The sequence below is a fragment of the Pyxicephalus adspersus genome, chromosome 2, assembly GCF_032062135.1.
Source record: "Pyxicephalus adspersus chromosome 2, UCB_Pads_2.0, whole genome shotgun sequence".
In the NCBI taxonomy this organism is placed as follows: Eukaryota; Metazoa; Chordata; class Amphibia; order Anura; family Pyxicephalidae; genus Pyxicephalus; species Pyxicephalus adspersus.
This window is the reverse complement of record NC_092859.1, coordinates 20,246,685-20,272,215: the sequence shown is the minus strand read 5'-3', so window position 1 is coordinate 20,272,215 and position 25,531 is coordinate 20,246,685. Positions and strand designations below refer to the sequence as shown.

General features: G+C 38.6%; 1 protein-coding gene across 1 annotated transcript in view; it reads left to right on the top strand.

Annotated features, from left to right (window-relative positions):
* Positions 1-401: 401 nt before the first annotated feature.
* The window catches only part of DMTN (dematin actin binding protein), a gene marked incomplete in the record, with an annotated part of 26,042 nt that continues 912 nt past the window's right edge, over positions 402-25,531 (top strand). Inside the window, 16 exon segments of the mRNA XM_072399840.1 lie at positions 402-683; positions 9,335-9,385; positions 12,663-12,721; positions 13,473-13,547; positions 14,979-15,134; positions 15,330-15,374; positions 16,292-16,403; positions 17,035-17,091; positions 17,257-17,397; positions 17,496-17,602; positions 17,988-18,093; positions 19,201-19,238; positions 19,363-19,411; positions 20,935-20,984; positions 24,102-24,182; positions 24,331-25,531. Coding sequence (XP_072255941.1) covers positions 12,704-12,721; positions 13,473-13,547; positions 14,979-15,134; positions 15,330-15,374; positions 16,292-16,403; positions 17,035-17,091; positions 17,257-17,397; positions 17,496-17,602; positions 17,988-18,093; positions 19,201-19,238; positions 19,363-19,411; positions 20,935-20,984; positions 24,102-24,182; positions 24,331-24,444 — 1,149 coding nt within the window.

Sequence of the window (25,531 nt, the reverse complement as noted above, 5' to 3'; positions counted from 1 at the left end):
GGATGAGGCAACAAGAAATGACAATATAGGAAGATATTCGTACAGTCTTTGGTCCACATGGCAGTACATTGTCAGGGTAGATGAACAAAGGAAGCTCCCTGCAAGGGGGCATAGGTATACTGGCCAAAACTGCCATCAGGCGGGGGGCCCAAACCATGTGTCCGCACATTACCAGTCCACAAATGTATTCTCCATCATTTACCGTTAATGGACCAGGAAGATGCAAAACCTTTTAATGTATCATAATACCAATGTCAGCCCACAGAGACGTAGTGTGTCCCATTAGTATATATCTGTTTCATCATTCCCCTCCTGAAAACTACCAAGGTTGTCTCTTCTGTCTGTTCTGTACTCCTCCCTTCTGCTATCTCTCCAATTCTCTGTGATGCTGACCTCTACTGCTTTCTTTTTCCCTTCATCTCTTCTAACACTCTTGCATCTGTTGCACTTTCCCAACCAACACCTCTGCCAGTGTCTAGCTCATTGTCTGTCTTTCCTACCGTCTAATCTGAAGAGACACCCTGCTCTCCTTGTACATCCCCTCCCTGACTAGGACAGTTCATTGCATAGTGCTGCTACTGAGTGCAGGGAGGGGCAGTGTGAGACCGCCTGGATATCTGCGAACACAGAAGAGACCTCAGAAAGAGACTGCACCTGCAGGAGACATCCGACAATTGACTAAGGTGCACTCTAATGGCCATGGGGGCTTGGGGTCTGTTCATAGGGCAGGAAACCACATGGGTAGAGGTGCAGTGACAGAACTATGGGGGGTGTGTTGAAAAGATGTTGTTCTGGATGGATAACTGGAATAGGAGGATATGATGGGAGCTCACAGAAAGTGTCTAGTTTATTCGTTTAATAGCTGGATACATTGTAGATAACAAGCTTATATTATAATTTAGATAAGACAAAATGTATTATCAGCCATGTACATTGTGGAAGGGGTTAGGACATGTACATGAGGCTGAAAATACAGACTGACATTGTTCTATGTTAAGGATGCTTTAGAGAAAACAATATGATCTATAGACTCACAAAATACCATGATCACATACATAAGTGTTATGTATTCTTATTCTTTTATTTTGCTTGTTATTGTCTTTTTTGAAGATTGCTCATCTAAATGACAAATGATCTGAATGTCCTCTAAACTACAGTCATGCTTATAGCTGTCCATTTAGTGCAGTGTCATGCAAGTGTTGCAATGGATTATCCAGCATGTTAGAGATTTTTGCAAAGTACTCAATACTTTGTATTAGTTGTTGCTTAACCTATACACTACTATATCCTAATTGGCTGGCAAAAACATATAGCTTTTCTAAGGATAGACATGTTTGCTTTAGTTATGAGTTAATGTAAATATTGTTGAATAGAATGACACTTTTTATGTATAAATATATATATATATATATAACTGTAAGGGTTCAGCAGCTCCATGTATATTGATTTATAATATGTGATGGGAATCACAGACAGCACATGGTGAGCAATAAGAAAGCCATTTATATATGTGTACACATTTTATTGCCTCTCCATACTGTGATCAATACCGTGTATGTATGTATTGCCAATGTTTTTATTTTGTTCATGGAAATCGTGACCTCATACTCTATTAAATATTAATACTTGATTTCCGAAAGCTATCATTAACTTCTATATTACCGCCTCCTCGCTTGGTGCTTTTCGTTTTTATATGGGCACACTGGGATATGTATTAGACATTCTCATGTGTCTGTTTAGAAGATATTTTTATATAATCTTATAAGGATGTAATCTTCTGCATTAGTATTACCTATACCAGCCAATCAGGCAATCACAGGTAAACTGAAGAAAATATTCTCTTCTCCAAAGTTCATAAATCATTATGATGAAGAAGGTGTTACTTTATAATCTCCTAATGTAATTGTACAGGCTTGACTGCATTATGCAACAACATTTTAAATGTTTATCAACTTAAAGTAAAAACATAAATAAAAGAATTTAGTATCAGCATACTTTATATTGTTTTTTAAAGGAAACAACTATTTAAATCCATCCCTGACACACTAATACAGAGTTGCAAGCCAGTTCTGAAAAACTGATTAATAGAAGTGTTTGTTTTGGGTGACAGCCAGAACTTCCACATAAAACTCACACAAACATGGGGACATCATGCAAATTCCCTTCACACTGTCCCCGGTGGGAATTGATTCTACGAACACAGTGCTGCAAGACAAGAGTAGTAATCATTTGGGTATAATATTCAGTGAGCTGCAAAACTAACATAGCAAGCTAATTAAATAAATAATTATGCATGTTGAGAAGTCTTTCCTTTCACTTGTGCATATAAAAGACATTGGCCATGCATGTGCATATTATTAAAGGGCACCATGATCATGCCATGCTTGACGAATTATCCATATTATATTCCATATGATATTATTCCTTCTACTTTCTAGGCCCTGCATAACATCAGTTTATCATCCCTCCATGTAACTACCACACAGATGGCCTGTTCTGATAGTTTCCATGGACGTGTGATGTTCTGGGTGGGGTGCACCATGTTGTGTTGGGTGATAAGACACAGGGATGTGTTATAGCCACGTGTGAGCAATGAACTTACATGTACACATGCCGATATCAGGAATGGGTCTCTTGTTTATACAGCAGGATATTTCTCCACTCTCCACCTGGGATTATGGCTCCGTCCTGCCCTCTGTGTATGTGGTGCAGTCTTTGATCTGCATCTCGATGTGTAGGATTCAGCTGTGGCTCTGTATATGGGTCAGAATATAGGGGTTCAGTCTCTACCCTGTGTATCATTGTACAGAGTTCCGTTGAAAAAATATTCAAAACATTAATATTTACAATCATCAACAATTAGCTTTTGGTCAGGATGTTGATTAAAAATTAATCTGGTGTGTTAGATGATCTATTAGATAAAAACATCAAAGCAATAAAAATGTAATGAACATGAAAAGGAAGAAAGAAGAAAAGCAGGCTTTTTTTGTGGCAATTACATGTGTATTAGTTTTTTCATATTACAGGAAGAACATATATCTTTACAATAGGGTGATACAATCAACATAAAAAATGCACAGTCATAGGCTTCCACACTTTGGGTCTGCCCCATTAAAGTCATGGGGTTTTTCGACCCTTATACTAGACATAGCTTTTCCTAAAACAATTTAGACAGCGCACGGCCCACCCCCAACGCATTTCGCTGTCAGGGGATGTGTGTGTGCTGTTATGTAGAACTGGTATTAAAAATATAAACATATTTGTACTTATAGTTATCAATATTATATGATGTACCATATATTAACTTGAATAATGTATATTATACATACCATTATTCACATAGTTATATTGATAATATATAATATACCATAAATATACATAATTGCATAAAAAATTAATTATGAAGTGTTTTGTATATAGAGTTTAATAAAAACAAAAATGTAATGAAACAATTATAGTTACTTTTGACTTTTGGTCAGAATGCTGGTAAAAAATGATTAGACAAGGTAATTTTTTTTTTTTGGTTTTAGGGATGCTCCCTTAAAAAAAACCTTTTGTTGTGTGACAAATTATTGATATTTTAATGAGATATAATGGTGAAAATGATCATAATTCCGAATAAATATCGAACACGTGGATGGTACGCAGTCTCTGTTCTCTGTCTTAGCTTTACACAAATAGACTTCAGTCCTATCAGATTTCAGTGAAATCAACTCGTTCAATATAACAATTGACTAAAAGTCCATCAATCATACAACCACATGCCACAATCCACGGTTAATTCTTTAGTATCAATTTTGTGTAATCGACTGAAAAGAAAAACAATCTGTTAAATAATTTAGATAAGTTTGTGTGTGCATGCTCCAAAATTCAATTCAATTCAAATCAGAAATTGTTTTAAAGGTCTTGAGAAGGCGTCCGAAAATTTGGTGATCTTGGTATTATTTACAATAATTCAGAACCTGAATTACGGCTGATTTGATGAAATAATTGAATGAACTAAGCAAAAGAACATGGTCAGCTTTAATGGGTAGGATTAGTTAATTCTTTAATCTGTGTCTGGGTGAACAGGGATCTGCTCTGTGTCTCGGTGTATGGGGCCAAGTCTCCGATCTGTAACTTATTACATGGGGCCGAGTCTCTGATCTGTTCCTTAGTTGTATGGTGTCCAGTCTTTGCTCTGTGCCTCAATGTGGATGTCCCAGTCTTTGCTCTGTGTTTTAATGTATGGGACAGTCTGTGCTCTGTGCCTCTCTGTATAAGGTCCAGTCACTAATCTGTATTCTATTACATGGGACCCAATTTCTGATCTGCATCTCAGTGTATGGTGCCCAGTCTCTGCTCTATGTTTCAATGCTGATGTCCCAGTCTTTGCTCTGTGCCTCAATGTGCATGTCCCAGTCTTTGCTCTGTGTTTTAATGTAAAGGACAGTCTGTGCTCTGTGCCTCTCTGTATAAGGTCCAGTCACTAATCTGTATTCTATTACATGGGACCCAATTTCTGATCTGCGTCTCAGTGTATGGTGCCCAGTCTCTGCTCTATGTTTCAATACTGATGGTCCCAGTCTTTGCTCTGTGCATCAATGTATGGGGCCAGTCTCTGCTCTGTGTCTCTCTGTATGGGGCCAGTCTCTGCTCTGTGTCTCTCTGTATGGGGCCAGTCTCTGCTCTGTATATCTCTGTATGAGGTCCAGTCTCTGACCTGTATCTGCTTACATGGAGCGGAGTCTCTTATCTGTGTTTCTGTGTATGATGCTCAGTCTCTGCTCTGTATTTCATTGTATAGGGCCCAACCTATTCTCTGTAGCTTAGTGTATTTGTCTCAGTCCCTATTGTGTGTTCTAGTGTATGGGGCCCAATCTCTGCTCTGTGCCTCAGAGTATAGGGCCCAGTGTGTACTTGTTGTCTCAGTATTTGGCCTGGTCTTTGCTCTGTGGTTCTTTGTATGGCACCCATCCTCTGCTCTGTGTTTCAATGTACATGGCTCAGTCTCTGCTCTGTATCTCTCTGTATGGGGCCCAGTCTCTGCTCTGTGTCTCAGTGTATGGTGCTTAGGCTTTGCTCTGTATAGAGCCGAGTCTGTTCTCTGTGTCTAGGTTTATTGAGCTCAGTCCCCACTCTGTATTCTAGTGTATAGGGCCCAGTCTTTTCTGTGTTTCTCTTTAAGGGTCCCAGTCTCTGATCTCTGTCTCAGTGTATGGGGCCCAGTCTCTGTGTGTCGCTCTGTATGGCATTAGTCTCTGCTCTGTGTTTCAATGTACATGTCTCATGTCTGCTCTGTGACTCAGTTTATCAGCCATGTCTTTAAACTGTGTCACGGTGTACAGGGCTTCCTCCCTCGAGTCTTAATATATATAGCCAACCAATGTATTAATTTGTTATATGTTTTCTGTACATAATATATGCTGGTGTTTGCTTTTGTTCTTGTCAGCAAATCGTTGAAACATATTTGGCACATTGATGGTTGATCTGTTTATTTTTGTTCTATGTGAAATCATGAGAGTATGACAATAATTGTGCTAACAACGTATCACTAGAGTAAAATAAAGGTGTTAAAAGGTCTCTCTTTTTTACGTCAGAGAATTGAGAGATATGTACATGGCGCACCATAAACCTCCTTTTTTCTCTACAGCTTGTTTATAAATTTATCTTCCCTCTTGTCAGTGATCTCAGTGACTGCATTGTCCTATACAGTGGGAGAGGAAATGAAGGTTGTCCTGTAAAGTCTGGGCTATGAGAAGGGAAATGAGTGTATTGGAGTGGGAAGGGGAGAGAGGGCTTACACATGGAAAATGGACAAGGGGTCAGACAGAATCACAGGTGCTGAATTCTCCATACTGGCTCTTCTCTATAGGTCTGGCACCTGCCACTCCTCACCATAACGTTGTAACTTCTGCAGTCAGCTCATTTGCCATGTAAAAGTTTGTTAAAAGTGAAAGTTGTCTTTTACTTACTCATTTGCTTGTGCTTATGTGCAGGTACTGGTCTGTCCAAGATCAAACTATTTTTCATCATCCTTAGCTGAAGCTGACTGATTTGTTGGCTGCCAACAATTTTAAAAAATGGCTTAGGATTCTCATTTTAAATTTGCTGAGCTTCATTTCCATATGTTTACTACACTTAAGTTTTCCTTATCCTACTATCACTCTTCCTTGGCACATAAGTCATGTTTGATCACCGTTAGAGCTTCACACGTGCCTCAACAAATTGGAGGAAATCGAGCATAAACAGGGATTTCCTCAAATATAATTTAGAGCTATGCAATTTTATTAGCACCCTTCACATAGCCAAGCAAATATGTTTCCTCACTTATATGCTTCCAAGCTTCTTCCCCTGCAACCTCCTCTGACTTCCTGCAGTTGGGATACAACAACACGTCAATACTACTGTTTTTACCAAGACCTCAGCAACTAACTTTTGGAAGAACCAGTCGAGAATGGAAATTAGTTATTATTTGAATCCCAACTTTCATATATTAGTTCAGAATGACTCCTGAAGATTGGTGTGTGTGCTGATAAAGTAAAATAAATGTAAAGTAAAAATAGCATCCCCATGTGTGGCAGTATGCATGTATCGATAGGATCATCTATTAGTCAGTTCAATGCAACTAAAATAATTGAACTGAAGGAAAATCACATACCATTGTGAAGTTCTTCAATTTTTTCATCAATTTAGTGTGCTCTGGATTGATTTAAACTCTGCCAAGATGATTGGTTTTGGCCAAATTTTTGTTGATTGCTAACAATTGATCTAACAACCAATGTGTGTTTTGGGAAAAATTGATAAATTAAACGTTTCATTACACCAAACTACTTTCCCTAAGCCCATCTCAGTTACCTTTATATATCTCCTCTTTAGTACCACCTGCATGCAGATCAGATAATACCCAGATCTACACATCCACTTCTAACCCCCCCCCCCCCCCCCCATTATTAAAAATGCAAGTTGCCTTTGCAGAAATTTCCTATTAGATGTGTAAAATGCCACTCTTGACTCAAAGCTCTCCTTTTCCCTTCTCATTGAGAAGAACTTTAAAGCCTCATGCACACTAGATTTTCAAGCAAAGAACAAAACAGCACTGTCTGTACAGAGTTTTTCATTCTAGTGTGGTTGGAAACAGTTACTAATGATTGCATCCAGTGATAAATATTGAGTGTGTGTACGTAGCCCAAGTCCTACCACTTCCACAACAATTTGTACTTTGTAACTTTGAAGGCCCCTAAATTCCAAGCCATCAAAATCTGTCACTTTGTATCACTCTCACTACTGCAATATATTCATTCCTTAGTTTTTATTACCTCTATAATGTATCAAGAAGGCCATAGCAAGTCTGATTTGTTCTTACAACCGCTCCTCCTTTGCTGCCAATCTCTGCCAGTCTTCTTGCCAGCTTACCATTAACCTGAAGGTAAAAAAATAAAAACATTTGAAAACTGTTTACACCTCACCCTTCCGACCTTACAAAAATATTCCTGTCTTCTCAACATATTCCCATTCATAAGCTCATCCTATATACAACTTTTCTAAAGAACTTCTCTAATGCTCAGAAATTCACTTTCCTATCATTCTAAAGGGGTGCCTACAGTGTATGTAAAGTTTGGGATAAAGTTGAAAAGGATAGACCCTCTGTTTCTATTGCTGTCTGTGTTCTTGCTAGGAAGATCTCTTTTTATTTGAGCCGCTGACAATTTTCACAGAAAGAATAAATCCAACCTTTTGAGCTACCACTTGAGCAATAGATGATGGAAAATGCTCCATTGGGGATTTCCAGGCACAATTCTTAGGGATTCGATTTTCCATCAATTTTGGAGAAATTTCCTATGTTTCCTGATGCATCATTGGCACAGGAAGTGAAAGGATAAATGGTATTTATCTCTCTAACTACATTCTGTCACTTGCTCTATCCTTCCTTAACCTATTGTATTCAGTGTCCTCATTTCCCTACCTAATTATAAGGCCTTTCAGGCAAATCCCTTTCCCCTACTCATGCCATTTATGCCATATATTTATTTTGCTAGAAATGTATCATTTAAATCCTTACTTATTCAAGGTACAGTGATACATAACCTATTGGCCATAAATGTATGATCTGGATTTATTAAAACATTTGCATAGTAAGATAGGAGAAGCTGCAACAAAGACAAAAAAAAACGTCAGTGGACAACATCCAAAGCAAATCAATGCATTATATGTCATTAAATATAGGAGATCTGTTATCCGGAAGCCTATTTACCAGTGATAGATGAAAATGGCAATTACTGCCCATTTTCTGTACATATATGTTCATTTACGATAACAAACATTTACTTTAAGTGTGTAGCTGTGAGGAGCTATTAGCCAGTGGCTATGTGGGTGAATAAGAATTGTTTTATATAATGCAAGTAATACATTTTAAAGCTAGTATTAAACCCCAAAGCTTCTTACACTTTGGTGAATGTCATTTCATGCTACAGATCATATTTCTAAAACCTTTCACAACTGCTATTGTAGTTTGCTGGGAGACTCGGGATCCTTTAGTAAATGAGTGGAACATGTCCAGTTTGCAAGGGGATTTCATTTAGCTTAGAGAATCAAGCACAATCATATGCGAGGAAAATTGTAAAAGTCAGGTCTTTTTTTAATGCATATTAATCAATGATGAAACTCAAACTCTTCCACACCCCACGTCAATGAGGAACGTAATAAAACATGCAGAGCATCCAATCTCTCTGTATACCATTCAACATTTAATGCCAAGGTTTTAGATTATGTAGATGGATCTTTGTTATAAAAATAATATTGATCAATTACTAGATTTGTATAGTTATGTGCAATCTGCCATTTCTGACTTGTAAATAAATGTGTCAATTGCAAGGTAAAAAGTGAAATCTGAAAAGCCCAGATTCCTATCTCCTATAATTGTTTCAAGTCACAGTGCCTCACTATACTAACACAGCATTGGATAACCGTATCAGAGCCTGTATCATATATCAGAAAGCTTTAATTTTTCATGTTGCAATTTTAAATTGCATTTAAAGATGGCCTGTAGTTGTTGCACAAAATGTCAGCGATAGAATATAAGCACGGAATAGGCTTTTATTCAGGTGTTCTTTTATGCGTAGTGCTGCTAAGCAACTATACCTGCACCATTCTTGTAAGCAAACTGGGATTCCAGGAAAATGTCATATACTAGGCCTTTAGTAAGCACTAAACTCAATCCACTACTAGGAAACCTGCAGCTTTACAGGGACACAGGAAGTGTCTAGCCAATTTACAATTTGACAGCTTCACTTTAAAGTTTTTGTAATGTACCGTAATTAATATTAATCCTCTGATTTGTTTTTATTCCATGCAGAGCCGGAGCAGAACTTAGGGAGTCACGTGATGCAGAGAAATACACAGACTGGTAAGAACAATAAAGAATCATGCTCAAAGCCACTGTATCCCTAGTCATAAAAACTCCCAACCAAAATGGTCTTGGCTAAGTATACATGGCTTCCTGCCCTGAGCATTGGGAAGTCAGGTCTTCAAATGATTTTGAATTTTTTTTTTTTTGTTCAATAAGTCTAAAAGATGTAAGCACTGAGTGTCTAAAATTAACTATTAGATTACAAAGGTAACAATGACTGCACACATGCCAGCACTGTATATCTTAGCTAAATATCATGGTTCAGCAATCATATGATCATTGCCTATTGGAATAGTAGGGATTCCAATTATCCATTTGTGTTATGTTTTCCATTCTCTTCAATACTGCATAAGATTTTCCCCTAACCTTATGACAAGAATAGTTTCACGCCTAAATTTACAATGCCCTGGATGACAATTTAGTTCACCAGGCACATCCAGCAAAAATAGACCCAGACATTTCCTTATTTTATGATCAATCTATTTTAGGTGCAACATGAATAGTGTGCCAAAAAAACACGCTGTCATAAAGTATTGTTTTTATGTTCTAACCTTTTCTCAAATAACAATAATCCCCAATTCACAATATATACTCATGAATACAAAAAAAAGGCAAATTAGTGAAAACAATTCCCAATCATGGGACCCTGATATGATGGACATATTGGGTAACCAAATTCCCTCATTCCTACACCAAACCAGAAGGCATCCATAACAAGAAGCAAAAGTATACTTTCCAAAGGTGGGCCTTTTGGGAACTGTTCATCTAAATCAGTGTTTTTCAACCAGGGTTTTGGAAGAGGTTGCGAGGACATCCTCAAGCAATGAGAAATTTGTTACTACTAACACCAATGATCAATTTAGATATCTCAAAGAATGCCATTCTTAGGCTTTGTAAACACATGCAATAATTGTCATTGGAAAGGATCTTTCACGACTAACGATTGCACAATGCATGAACGAGTGCTGTACATACAGCACCGTTCTGCTCCATGAGGAGGGAAAGGGGAGAACGACAGAGCGGCAGCCTGCTGCAATCTCTCCCTCTTCACTTCCATTATGAGCCCTGTACAAACGCAATATTCTCGTCCGATATCATATCTGAACCGATTATCAGGGGAGAACCATTGCACGTGCGGACCTAGCCTCACCTTTGATTATCAATGTAAAAAACATTCTTCCCATTGACCACCAAGCTAACGTACCATAGGCATATCATAAATATTGGTAGGGGTTCCCTGAGACCTGAAAGTTGTTTCAAGCATTCTTCCATGTTAAAATTGAGAGGCTGATTTAAATAGAAAACAATCCCATTTACCTGGTACAGCCACTTTAAAGGATAGGTATACTTTGGTGCTGAACACTGCCACACTTTTGCAGACCAAAGATATGTACAACTATGTACAACCCTATAAACCCTGTCTGCTTTGTTTATGGGTTGCATTGTTCAATACCTGCAGCCACAACCCTATTTAGATATCCTGCCACCATAAACACACCTAAAAGATGATGTATTTTATACAAGCCCTGCCCTTTGTTGTCATATAAGTGTTTTAATAAACATTATTGTTAGAATAAACTATTGAAGGTAGCACACTATCTTTTATATGTGGAACTGTTTTCCTTCTCTATAGACCAATCATTCTCAACCAGGGTAACGTGGTACCCCAAGGTTCCTCCATAGATTGCAAGGGGTGCTCAAACTGTGGCTAACTGACCCCCAATTTAGTGATGCCTGTATAGTCTTGGGGTAACGCCATCTGATAGGGCCAGCTGCATGACTCCAGGGTTGATTTTATTTGTCTATAAATGTGATATTCTAGCCATCACTGTAGGGGGCATTCTTTCCACTGGCCACCAATTTAAGAGGATTTGTCAATCCGTCCTGTTGGTCAGTTAGTGATCTGGCGAATGAATCACTAAATGATGACAGGGACAGCTAAAGAGATGCTAGATTTTCACTAAAAATTATCACAAATGTACTTGTTTGCCAGTGAGAGCTTCCTGGCAGATTTGTTACAATCCCCTAATGAACCTTTCAAAAAATAAAAGGAAAAAATAATTAAATGATTTGAGTTTTAATGATGTTGCTCACACTTTTTGTAAACTTGCCCCCCCCAACATACACAACTTTAGCTTGTATAGATAGCTGGTAGCTTCAGCCTGGCATATTATAAATAATGGCTCTTCAGGGATCTGCCTTACCTAATTTTCCACCAATCATTCTGGTGGTTAGGGAGAAAAGACTGTTTTGCAGCTGTGAGACTTCAGGACCTGGCAGAAAAGTACCACTAATATGCCCTCAGCCTGGCAACATAATAATGTGTTTAGTACGCAAGTGGGTTTAACAGCTGCTAAGGATTAAATAAATGCATAGAAAATAAAATAGGGTGACAGTTACATTATAATTAGTGTTTTTAGTCTTTAAGGGACACTGTCACAAAGCAGAAGAGACGTATTAGGTTGCAACCGAAGCAGCTTGATTCATGTGCCGCATACTAGTTGTATGGTAGTAAAACTAAACCAAACAATTTCTGCTCTATGAAGCATATGAGTTGGGGAACAGCTGGTTCTTTTGCAGTTTTTTTGGCCCATGTGGTCAGAAGTAGTAGTGGATATGAACAGAAACTACAGACGTCTACATTCCTTGGATGGTCATAATATGCCCAATTATAGGGTATAGAGCAAAACTTGTGGTAATCTGTCCATTTCTGGAGTCTAGCAGGCACGTGGGTCAATATTGTATTAGGAAACTTTCCCAATACACTATCCTAATCCTTAGCTAATAGAAATTAGTCAATGTTCTAAAACAGTGGTCGCCAACCTTTTGGACCTAGGGACCACTAAATGCACAGACTACGGACCGCATGTGCGGGGAGCCGTGTATCATTTAAAGGGGAAGAAACTTCCCCCAGAGTGATGTCATGATCCCAGAACCCACCCACTCTCCCATCACAGGTCTGGGCCTACAACCACAACCCTAAGCAGGGGCTTTCTCCTGACCCTGCTGAGGGGGCACACCAGCCAGAGCCGTAGACCACCAACATTTTCTCATGGCTGTTCTAAGAAACTGTTGTTGTTAGTGACAGCTGAGAACAGTGGTAGAACCAGGTATACTGATGGCTGGGTTAAAACAAGAGAATTACCTTCCTACACATTATTCTTGGGTAGCCACCCATATTCTTGCATGATAGTCTATATTCTCCAGTTTTAGAGCATTAATAAATAGGGCCTAATAAATCTGTTAAACTCATGCCTTACTCCTTCTCTTGTAGATCTCCGGTATACGCACAGGACATTGACACACAAAAGCTGAATGGAAAAGCATCCAAAGGTAAGGCACTGGTATATATGGTGAGGTGGGGATTGTACTATCACTGATAATGTATGTGTATCTTTGATGTTGACAACTGAGTGAAGGTACGTTTCTGAGCAGCAGGTAGTGTGTAGGTAGTATTAGATCGGGTTCAAGGGCTTAGGAACCCTAATAAATTACCTCTGTACTCCTGAACAATAAGTAAAAGTAATACTGTAGATTGGTAGCCGATACCATATGTTTTTGGGGGCTGGGTTAATGGGGGATTGTGGACATGTTTAGATATTGCAATGCCCTGTTGTCCTAGCCCCTTGAAAAATCTTGTTACTTCTGGGTATGGAACACACATGATGGTTCCTTCTACCTTTACCAGCCTAATACTTGACCAAGTAATACATGACCAAGCAGTGAAAGGGAAGGGGTCCTTAAAAATCCTTCAGGCCAGCTTATCAGAAGGAAAATATCACCCATATAAGCCAAAAACATCCTCCTGGATAACTGTTTCCTGAATGAGCCCTGGCCACCAATGTCTGCTGGAGCTCAGTGATATTAGTCGCCCAGTTTGGTTAAAAAAACACCAGATCATCAAAATGTTTTCTTTCCTACTGGCAACTTAACTGTCATCAGAGAAATGACAACTAGAATGTGGCTGCTTGCCACAGACACAATAATCAATTTATTTGCATTTCATAAATCAATCCCATTGTGCTTAGCAACGAGTGTCTAATTATGCATGTATGTATATCAGTATTGTTCTCTCTATTTCCAGACCCCCCTTACGTCTCCTGGCAGTGTCACCTCCTCCAGAGGGTCCAGTGTGCCGGGCTCCCCCTCTGCTATCACTGTAAGTCATCTGTTGGATTTCCACAACAATAGATTTTAAGAAATCACCCTTTGTAGGCTTACAATGCTAACATATGAATGTATGCTGTAAAATCACAAAGAAGCACCTCTGCACCACTGTGTTTTGTTTTGTTGCAGGAATGTATTCCGAAAGTACAAGTTTTGAACAGAACATATTAGAAAATGAAAGCCCAACGCCAGCTAAAACTTTTTTTTGAGAAAAGTTAAACAGTTTTAAAGCACATAGATTTTATATTGTGTATACATTTTTAATGTTTAACTTCCATGGATGTGGAATTAGAAAACACCATAGCATCTACAAAAACTGTAAAAACACCATCACCCAATGGGTCTCTTATTGCACATTACAGGAGATTTGAACATTCAATAACATTTTCTGTAAGCATATAACTTAATTATGAGTACATACATTTCAGTATTCTACATCCATACAAAAGTCTCCTTACTTCTAGTTCTTGGGGCATCTTTAAAATTTTCCATTGTTCCTTACTTTCTTAAAAACAATGGTCGGCATTACAAATAGAGGGGTAAATATTCAAAGTGGGGACAAATAATCAATATAAACTTGATGGGGGATTTGACCCTTCCCTACTTCATCTAAAACTAAAATGAAAAGCTTAACATTTTTAGCCACAAATCCTTAATTGCTAATACATTTTAAGAACAAGGGTATAAGGTTCTTTTTAAAGTGGTATAATTGTTCCTGGCAGACTATAACAAACATAAGAAAATACCAAAAATTTGGTGCTAATTTGATAACTCCCAAGATACAGTAAAATAGGTCATTAAAAGAGTTATGACTGCCATTATGCGAGATGACCCCCTCCCTATCCTTTTTACACCTAAAATATATAAGACATCCCTGACTATTCGTCTCCTGAATGAGATGTCTGCATCCCCATCACTAATCCCTACCACCCCTTCTTTCACTATCCCTATGGTTTGCAATGATAGAGGAATCAGGGGTGAATTGCATTGCACCTTACATTAGTTTAACTTCATCATCCGATTGGAGGATCTCCAATATATGCGCCTTTTGTTTCCTTCAAATCTATGCAGTATTCCCGCAATAAATAACTCCTACCCTCTGCCTCTATGCCAGACTTTAGAGCAGTGCAGGCCAGTCACTGCTACATTCATTCTATCTATGGAGTCAGTTGATTTTGTATTTGCCCCTTTAATTGTCTGCAGGTAGAATGCCTGTACTAGCTGGACATGCTAGGAACATGTTGGGTCCCATTTATAGCTCAAGTTGATGAAATCACCACTACTTTTACAAGTCGATATTGCCAGGACATTTATATCAACTTAGGTTAACAACTGATCTGTTGACCACTAAGAATTATAAAAAAAAAAAAAAAAGTTTGTGTCTGGAATTCAGCTGTAACCACTTTTTGTATTCTGTACTCAGGCCCGCATGGACAGTCGTGTCATTGGCTATAAGGATCTGGCAGCCCTTCCTCGTGATAAGGCCATATTGGATATTGAGCGTCCTGATCTGATGATCTATGAACCACATTTCACATACACACTTCTGGAGAACACAGAGACACTACGTAGCCGTGAGGTAAATCCTTATCCAATGTAAAAATTAAAAAATTATTTCAACTCACGCAAATTTTCATTCTTTCAAACTTTCTGAATCTTGAACTTTTGTAACTTGTTGCTATAAAGTAAAATGATACAATATATATATATATATATATATATATATATATAATATTTCTGAATGTTATTTTGACACATTTCTTCTTTTTTTCAGCGATCTCTTTCTCCTAAGTCCATATCGCCTCCTCCATCACCCGAGGTAAGTTTAGACAAATCTAATAAAATGATTTAGGGTAGTTTAATTATCAATTTCATAAATAATATTTAGAGCCTATTCATAATTTTGCAACACTGTAACCATAGCAGCACAATGTATAGCAATGCAGTGGCATTCATTTTAAATGTGCTCAACACACTATTTCAGCACATCTAAGTTGCAGCGCTTAACACATGGTAATGCATTACCGTGCATGGTGATACACAATGCAACAAAATGAATAGTGCAGGTTTGCACTTTTTAACCTATTTAAATTTCAAAATTTCGTTCATATTATGTAAAGCTACTGAAAGCAGAACTAGAATGCTCTCAATGTTGTTCTTATTCTATTCAGAACATTTCATGCACAAAACTGCACAATTCCTGCAAATGCAACAAGAAAAGTACAAATATTCCACTATGCACAAAACCTGTTCCTAAAGCCTTATAAACAAGAAAAAGGTAGCATGCATTGTGTTTTAGGTCTGCAGACCTGAACTCCTACTTCCACAATCTGAGCAGTCCACACCAATATTGGAATAACAGCATCCCTTATAGTACCTAAAAATGTGGCAATGTTAAGTTATGCTTTCAAAAACATGCAGTTAGGTTAATTGGCTTCCCCCTAAAATTGTCCCTAATTGTATTAATAACATATAAGGACTATGGTAGGGACATTAGATTGTGAGCTCCTTTGAGGGATAGCTAGTGACATGACTATGGACTTTGTACAGCGCTGTGTAATGTGTTGGCGCTATATAAATACTGTGTAATAATTATATGATAAATGTTTACAATGTCATATTCGTTTTAAAAGAGGAATTAGACTTTATAACTGGAAATGATTATGATGCACAAGATGAAGAGCAGGTTTTGAAGTTTTAGGGGAACTAAACAGATGTCATTTGATGCTTTTACAGGTCTCAGCACTATGGGCTGACAACAAGTCGGTTGTAAGCAGCTCCACTCTCCCAGGTTCCCGTGGAGGTAGCAGTTCACCTAGAACAGGAGTGCAACACTTCCATTGCCCAGGTATAAATTCTTACAGAGATAGGTCAATGCTATGAAAATAAACCTGGTGCATTTAATTTTTTTGTATTATCTTTTTTATTTTATTGTTTATCTTTATGGTTTATAATTATAATGTGTAAATGTAGAGCTATTGTTTTTAATAATTTATATTCCTCACATTCTTTACAATAAAAAATGTATTCACTGACAAAGGATTCCTAGAACACTATGCACCGTCTAAGAGGAGAACACAGCAGTTGTCTCCCTCAAGTAGAATGTCCCTAACTGCAACCTTGACAGCATTCATTTCGAGAATGGGAAAATAGTCAATGCTCTGATCTATTCACTTAGGCAACAGTCCATTTAGAGGAGTTTAACTCTAGAGGAGCATCAAACAAATGTTCCTTGGGGATTTATATGCAGAAGCACACACATTAGAGTAAGAGACTATTACTTTGGAGCAAGTAGCATATGTAGCTAACAGTGGGCTCCTGTGCAAAACTGACTTAATGCCCCCTCACCAAACTGAATTAGGCTCCACGTGGAATATTCCACACAGACAGCATCATCTATATGGTATAAAGTCATTTGGTGCTGAACTAAATATGTATATAAACTTGAAATAAATATTTGCTCTGTTCATTCTTTACAGAAATTTCCCAGAAAGAGCCGAACCTGTACAAAAAACCTCCAATCTACAAACAGAGAGGTAAGACGAAAAAAATGGCCATACCCTTAACCCAGCGATATTTTGAATCTTTTGTATTTGTATGTCACATGGGGCATTTACAGCTGTTGACTTCATGTCACTGAATTGCAAATGCTGAACTGATGTCCAATAACCCCATCTAAAAACAATTTTATTGTCTTCCAGAATCTGCAATCCACCACAGGCTATCTGATGACCCCATAGTCGAATCCTCTAAATTTCCAGCTGCAAAACCTCCTGATCCTAACCAGCCAGCAAAAATTGAAACGGATTATTGGCCATGCCCCCCTTCCTTGGCTGTTGTAGGTATGAATGGCTTTAAGATATCTTTTTGAGTAGCGATGATTCCTGTAATACATTGTCAAGTGTCAAGGTGGTAACCAAGAATCTACATAACACTGCAGAGTCAGAGAGACGACATCGCAGGGAGTCTCAGCGTGGGCAAGAGGAAGGTGAAGAAAGTGAAGATGTGAAAGAACTAAGTCATCGACAGATAAGAGAGCTGAATAAGGTAATTGTCATCACTTAGTAAAGACAAAAGATATGTACTACCATTTACACCACCATCATAGCAAGGCCCATGTTTATAAGTTATGATGTCCCAGACACAGGTTAAAGAACGGACCTCCACAAAAAAAAAATCACCCTTTTTTTTTTTTTGCAGTCAAGCTGTATGAGGCTGTGTAAAAAGTACTAATGAGGCATGGAAAGGCACAACATCGTTTTTGAGTCTTCATAGGAATACCTGGAAGTTTTTAGTAATCCTGATTCTGAATAATAACATAAGATAAAAGATAAAGAGTTCATTATGTGTTTGGTAGCTGTCCTAGGTAGCCCTATAAGATGAGCCTCCTGTTCTGTATTTTATCTTTGACACTTATTATTTTCACATTCAGATTCAGTCCAATTTAGGAAAACTTATTCTAAAAGAGGAAATGATGAAAGGGGGTACTCCAAAAAGAAAAACCCGCTCCCTGCCTGACAGGACACCAATCTACACACGTAAGTTTTTTTCTTCTTCCTGTCCTCCACTTACTCATTACTATGTCAAGTATTTCAACAGACTGTAATTAGTACAACATTGCTTCATTAGTGGCAACATGGCAATATGCATTTTAGATCTTCATCCTTCACGTCAAACCATAATCTCCAAATAAATAAAAAAACAGTATGTTAAAAAAAAGATATCATCCTACATTGATTATTTAGCAGGAAAGGGCATTTGGTAAGGAAATGGACCGGACTTTAAATTTATTCTACCATTTTTAAAGAGTACATTCCATAGAAGATGTCATAAGCCCTTTCCGCTTAAACATACAAAACAAGAACTTATATTTCCCTTCAAGGACAATTTCAGATCAGAGTTCAGAAACTAATGATGCAAACTACTGCATGGGATTTGTATCAGATTTAAAGTGTTTTCTCCATATTCCTCGAGATGTAGTTTTTTAGTGCTGAGGGATGTTTGTAGTGGGATGAACTGATATTTAAAGAACATGTGTAACATGTAACATGGCTGTTGTATCATTATGAAAAAATAAGTAATCAAAAGTTCTCGTGGGATCCTGATTCCATTGGTTTTGGGGAGGGATAGTAGTTGAAGGGAAAGTGTAAGAAAGGTGTTTTAGAGAAAGTAAAATAATGCTTGCAGATGTTTTTATTCAAGACATAATAAAATTGTTCAACAAGATTCTTCTGTACAATCACAGGCAGACACAGCCAACACTTTGTGTTTTTGAACTCTCCCAAATGTCTGAGTAGATAATGAATAGTGAGTGAGCATTGAGCTTCAATACATTGTCTAATTAGCCAAATACCTCTAAAACAACCCAGCCTGAGTAATAATTAACTCTTTTATAGGAAAGTTAACATTTATTCAAACGTTTCTATGGTTTTGATGAAGTTCAATGTTACACTGGGTCTTGCCCATTGTTGGTTCACTGAACACAACTAAATGAAGTTAATTTATAATTGGATTCTGTCTGCTATTCCCTGGGATCGGTGTACACCTCGCTACTACTGTTATATGTCAGCTTGAAAAAGGAGCAAGTTATACACTAGGTCGTGGAATTTGTATCAGGTTAATAGATGTTCATTGTCTCTTAACAGCTATACATTCTGGATATGGAAGAAGTAGCTTATCTAGGGTAAGTCTAAAAAAGATAAATACTGTTTAATGTTACATGAAATAGCAGACAACCTTTTCCACATGTAACAAATTTGTAATACTCTTCCATAAGAAGTATCAGTAACTGTTTATTTTATCTCCAGCTTCTGTCTGCAGAGTTTTATGCTCCTAATGGACAAAGAGACAGCACAGGTGAGGAGAGCTGCATGTTGTTGTAAAAGTTAGACAAGACCCACATGGCTATAATGGGAATAAGGTTAGAAAAGGTTGCGGCAACATCCAAGCTCACAAAAGTAACGACTAGAGAGCCTTGGCATCAAAAAGATCTTATATTCGCTGAGCTATAATAATCAGAACCGAAATGATAAGGGACCTGGACTCGTTTCCAATGTGAGGAAAGTGCAGCCACTAATGACTAATGTTCTGTAACAATCACAGATACATTGTACTTTCTTATCATTTCGGTTCCTATCCCTGGAATTTTTCTCAACCAATGAAACTCATCTTTTCCAATATCAGCTAAATGTTTTCTACATAATTACCCCTGAAGAAGAAAATAGGTGAAATGCATCGGGCAAAAGAGAGACATTTAGCTCTTTTCTCTGAGATGCTGATACTATAGGAAATGTTATGTAAAGTTTTTGGTCGGTACCCCAAACTTAAAAATGGGGCTGGACCTTCTATGATTTTTTACCTTTTTTAGAACCACTAATGACAATTGTTCTGTAACCATCACATGTAATATTTATGTTTATGAAATCAATACATATTGAGTTGCCAGGTTAAAAAACCCATCTCTGCTCTGGTTTTTTTTTTTCTTTTTTTTACTATTTGTTATTGGTTGAAAGAAAGGACAGATTGGGTGAGAAAACTTTTTTCATTCCAGTAAATATTTTAGTCTAATAGTGGTACTAGTAAATGCAGACTGTTCTAGATATTAACTGAACTGACTCAAATAACTAAATGAATAAGCATGTTTTTAATGAGACCCATAAAACAATGAACAGTGAATGCTGCAATCTATATTGTAAATTGATTTATAAAAATAGTCCATGCTGCATATAGCTACCAATGTTTTCCAGCTGATACCACTAAAAATTGTTTTTTATATAAAAAGACTCTGACATGTTGCATGGACAACACGATTTATATTATATGCCTTTAAAATATAAGCCACACTTACTATTGTGCATAACTTCCATTCCTAAAGATTTCATAGTTTTGAAACTTTATTTGCAAGCCTATTAACATGCTGGACACCAGAGCTGGGATCACCACACCGTAATTTGCAGTTACTGCAGCTGCTTTGGCTGGAACAAAGTTATAATATGGTGTCATAGTTTTTCTGTCTCTATTAATGTAGAATAACTCTTAAATTACAGACTCCAGCAAAATGAGAAAGACATCTTCACTAAAGCTTGTGGCACGGAGGTACAAATTACCTTGGGAAAAAAAAAAAAGGGGTCAGGGGAACCAGTTTCCGATAATGAACCAAAGTTTAAAACCGGTTTGGGCAGGATTTTCTTTATACTTTAGAAATGTTATTCCAAGAAAAATTTCCTTTTTATGTTCTAAATCGCTAGCCTGATTGTTTTGAGGTCTGGAATTACTTATTACTGCCCTAGTCTACAATATTGATGCACCACTGATTGCTCTGCTTCTTCGGGCACAAATAGAACTGTGGATATACTGATATGATTTTTCTGTTTCTGCAGGGTTCCAGGTAAGAATCCACAGAGAAGGGTTTTGGAGGAAAGAATGGGAGGTGAGCATCAGGTATCACAAATGCTAGATGTACTTTTGTATCCCACAGAATGGAGAAGGACAAAGGTCCAGAATGGACAGAGGAAACTCGCTACCCAGCATGCTGGAGCAAAAGGTATGCACACATAAAAATAGGGATAAGGAATCATTTACAATAGACTATCTACAAAAATCTATATTAATTGGTACTTATCAGGCTCCATAGTAATGTCTAGAGGTGCCAGGCAGGGATGCCCCCTTCCTTCAATTCTGTTCAACTTGGCCCTGCACCCTCTCCTTAGGCTTTGAAACACTGCCTGACTTTGAAGGTATTAAGGTGGGCACACACACTCTTAAGCTGACTGCTTTTGCAGACAAACTATTATTATACATCTCCAACCCTAAGCATGGCCTTACACCCATATTGGATCTGATCTCACAGTATGGATCAGTATCTTGATATACTATTAACCTTGACAAATCCAAAGCATTATATCAGACTTTACCCCTGGTGTAAAGAAATCAGACCTCCAGACTATTTACAAAATATTTTGAGAATTTATATGGGGTACTAAGCGAGCCAGGATCAGCCTCTTTCAACACTTCAACAACCAAGGCAGAACAAAGGCCTAAATTTCCCTGATTTTGAAATGTATAATGCAGCATCTATCCTGCGTTACGTACAAGATTGGTTTCATGACACTTGCACATATGCAGACCATTCTCTAGACCAGCAGACCATCCCTAATTTGAATTTAAAATATATTCTTCATATTCATAGAGACCGGAGGAGGTTGTCTCTAATCCCATACTATACTCTTGTTGGCAAATATAGCACAAAATCAGAGGATGTTATCTTCTGAATAGTCACTCGTCACTTTTCCTGACTTTTTGGGGCAATCAGGATCTGCCCCACCTGACATTTTCCCAAATGATACAAAAATGGCCCTCAATTCCCACTTTAACAAATAAATCATTAATAAATATGCACCTCCTCCCCAATTTGAAGAGGCAGCAGCGGAATACCCTTTCCTGAGATCGGCAGTATATATCTTTATGCAAATACAATCTTACGCTTAAAATGTGTTAAAATTGTTTTCTGCAAATAAACCTCCTGGATCAGTAGTCTCCAACCTTTTCTGACCCACGGACCTCTAAATTTACCAGCATGCTTAGGGAGCCGGGTGTCATTTAAAGGGGAAGAACTTCCCCTACAGTGACGTCATGATGCCAGAACCTGCCCACTCTCCCATTGCAGGTCTGGGCCAGAGACACAACCCACCCACTTTCCTGAGCCTGCGATCCATACAGGGGACATGGACATGGTGCGCCCTCCCAGCGGGGTCCTTCTTATGACCTCGCTCCGGCCAGAACCGCAGACCACCAAAAAAACTTTTCTTGTGGACCACCAGTGGCGACCGCTGCCCTGGATGATATACTTCCCATGCATCTCCCAAAAAAGGCAATTACAGAGATCTACAAAAAGCTCAGGATTACCTTAGATTACACTAAATGGAAAGTAGGCCTTGCTAGATGGTTAGACTTCTTGCCCCGAAAAATGAGAAGCTGACATTCTTACTGATTTCTCTTGGGCAGGGGTCGGCAAAGGGGTGGGCGGGAGCACACTAGGCCAGACTCCCGCCCCAATGGCTCCACCCACCACCAGGGAACGCCCCCTGAAGTGAAATCCTTCTCCTCCGTATGCATTTTGGAGGAGAGGGATTTACCTTCAGGGAGCGTTCCCTATTTACCGCGGCGGCGGAAGTATCAACGCCGGTCACGGTAAATAGGGGAGCAACAGCAAGGAGGCGGCACCGGAGCTCCAGTAGTTCCTAACACCCCCTGGCAGATCCAGCTGGCAACCCGCAGCTCCGGAGCCACAGGTTGCCGGCCGGCATTAGGCTGGATCGGCCAGGGAGCGTTAGGCTGGAATGAACTACCGGCTAGGCCATACCTGGCCGAAAGGCCGGAGTTTGCCGACCCCTGCTCTAGGGGGTGGGTGGTCCTCCCCGCGGCCATCTACAGGGAAATGACTCTTAGGATATACCATGGAGTATATATCTCTCCACACCATGCCTACCTCATGGACTATAGTACTACCCCTCTCTGTCCCAAGTGTACACGAGAGCAGGCAGATTTGTATCATGCCTTCTAGAATTGCCCTAAAATTAAACATTTTTGACGACTAGTGACCAAGTATGTTACCTCCCATTTAACTAATTATGTTCCTTTGTTCCCGGAATGGGCAATCCTAGGAACACTCACCTTACACGAAGCACGAATAACTACGGACAAGTCACAACTTGCTATCCATAATCTCACTAATGGCCAAAAAAATTATCCTGCACAAAGAGCTAGACACTGATCTGCCTACTCTTGGACTTTTTTAACAGAAATTGGGCCCCGTGTTCCGTATGGCATGGACGGAGACCTCTTTAGACAAGGAGGTTATAAGATCCCAAAATCTGGGAATCTTTTATAGAGACTCAATCTGGTACTATAAAGCAACAGATAATGCAAACTTTCAAACATACATCATGGTATATCCTGAGAATGATTGCCACCCTCCGGTGGTTCTAGAGGCTGTTGATAATTGACATTTTATTTTATGGTGTAATGTTTTCCATTGCTTCAATGATATACTACTTTCTACTTTTTCTGTTTTCCTTGGATTAAGTGTAAACACCTGTTCTATATCATATGTTAACTGTTTTGTCATTCTATGGGCCTGATTTATTAAAGCTCACCAAGGCTGGAGAGGATACGCTTTCTTAAGGGAAGCTGTGTGACCCATCAAACCTGCAATGGATCTGGTCCAGGATTCAAAACATTTGCTAGCATATAGCAAATGACTTTGAATAAATCCATTCCAGGTTTGCTGGATCATCCAGCTTCACTGTTGAAAGTGTATCCTCTCCAGCCTTGGAGAGCTTTAATAAATCAGGCCCTATGTATCCAAACAATTGTATTGTAATTGTATATATCATTGTTCAAATACTTATCCTTGATTAAAAAATAAATGATAAGCAAAAGGGCCATATGGCTGCAAAAGAAGGTCCCACATGGTGTAGTTGGACAGCCCTGATTTTTTTCTGAACTACATTTTATCTTTTGAGTATTCTAAAATGTTTTTTTACAGGTTTTTCCATATGAAACACTGATAGTAACAAACAGAGGACGTCAAAAACTGCCCCCTGGAGTAGACAGAACTCAACTGGAGGTGAGATAATAAAACAGTCTTTTCTGTTTCTGATTTTTTAGAAATCTAATCCAGGTTTGCTGGATCACCCCATACTAGCCTATCTTCACCAGTTATCAAAAGTTATCAAACATCTCCTAAAAGTATTTTTTGTGCTTTTTACTTACAGCGATACCTCTCCCCCGAAGACTTTCAGCGTCTTTTTGCTATGCCTATTGAAGAGTTTGTTAAGTTGCCGCTGTGGAGGAGAAATGAGATGAAACGAAAACTGCTTCTCTTTTAATGCTTCTGGGGACAAAACTGCCCCTTTGGACCCATGAGAAGAGTGGAGTCAATGGGGGATGTTTAATCAGAAGGACTCTTGTTCCATGGCATTGTAATGGGATTAAAAGAGTGTGGCTGGCATGTGTGATATGGGTGATGTCACAGGGCTATAAATCAACCCGAACATGCATCAAACGCCAATCATGGAGCCCAGATCAAGCAACAGAAGAAAGCCCAGACTTTCATTTAGGACCAAATTATTATACACAATCTATCCTTTCAATATGTAAGTTCAGTCTTTATATTACAAACCCTAGTACAATAGTATGGCTCACTAAAACACACAAAATACTATATAGAATTATGTAACGACAGATCACTATTACACAACAGATACGCCGTACAATAGATGATGGCAGAAATATTTGTACACATCAGATGTTTTACTCTAATGTATATAACACTCCTGTACATAGTAGATGACATGCACAGTTATTCACAGCAACATATCAAATCACCTACAGCCTTTAGGGTCTCTCTTTTACACCTATATTTCCATGAGGACAGCCATTATGACTACACGGCTCCCCCAGATCAGAGATATGATGCAGGCTTTGTACTCCCAAATGTACACCATCATTAGTGAGTAGGGGCAGAGGTGCTACTACCCCTTTGTTCTATGCTGCCAGTGCCGTGTGCGTGTGTGTTTATGGGTGAGTGTTTTCAGTTTCCTGCATCCCTGTCTTTTAGTGAACATGGCAGATTTCCAAAAAAAAAATGGCAGCTTATTTCATGCTCACCTACTGCGTGTGGCTTGTGACATGCTGGATTTTTGGTACATGTTTTTTCCTCGCAACAGCTGTCCTAACCTATTGCCCACATACATTTTACAGATCATTCATATCAATGTTTGTGTGTACTGATGCCTTTCCCAAGTGTACATGTCATTTATACAAACCTTAAGGCATCTTTGTATTACAACCACAATGCCGTGTGCAACCACTATGGAGTTGAGGGGGAAAAAGGACCCAATAAAAAGTCCATCCACGGCTTCCAAATCATTGCCACCATATGACATCCAAAGGCCTAGAGTAAACTTAGTACTA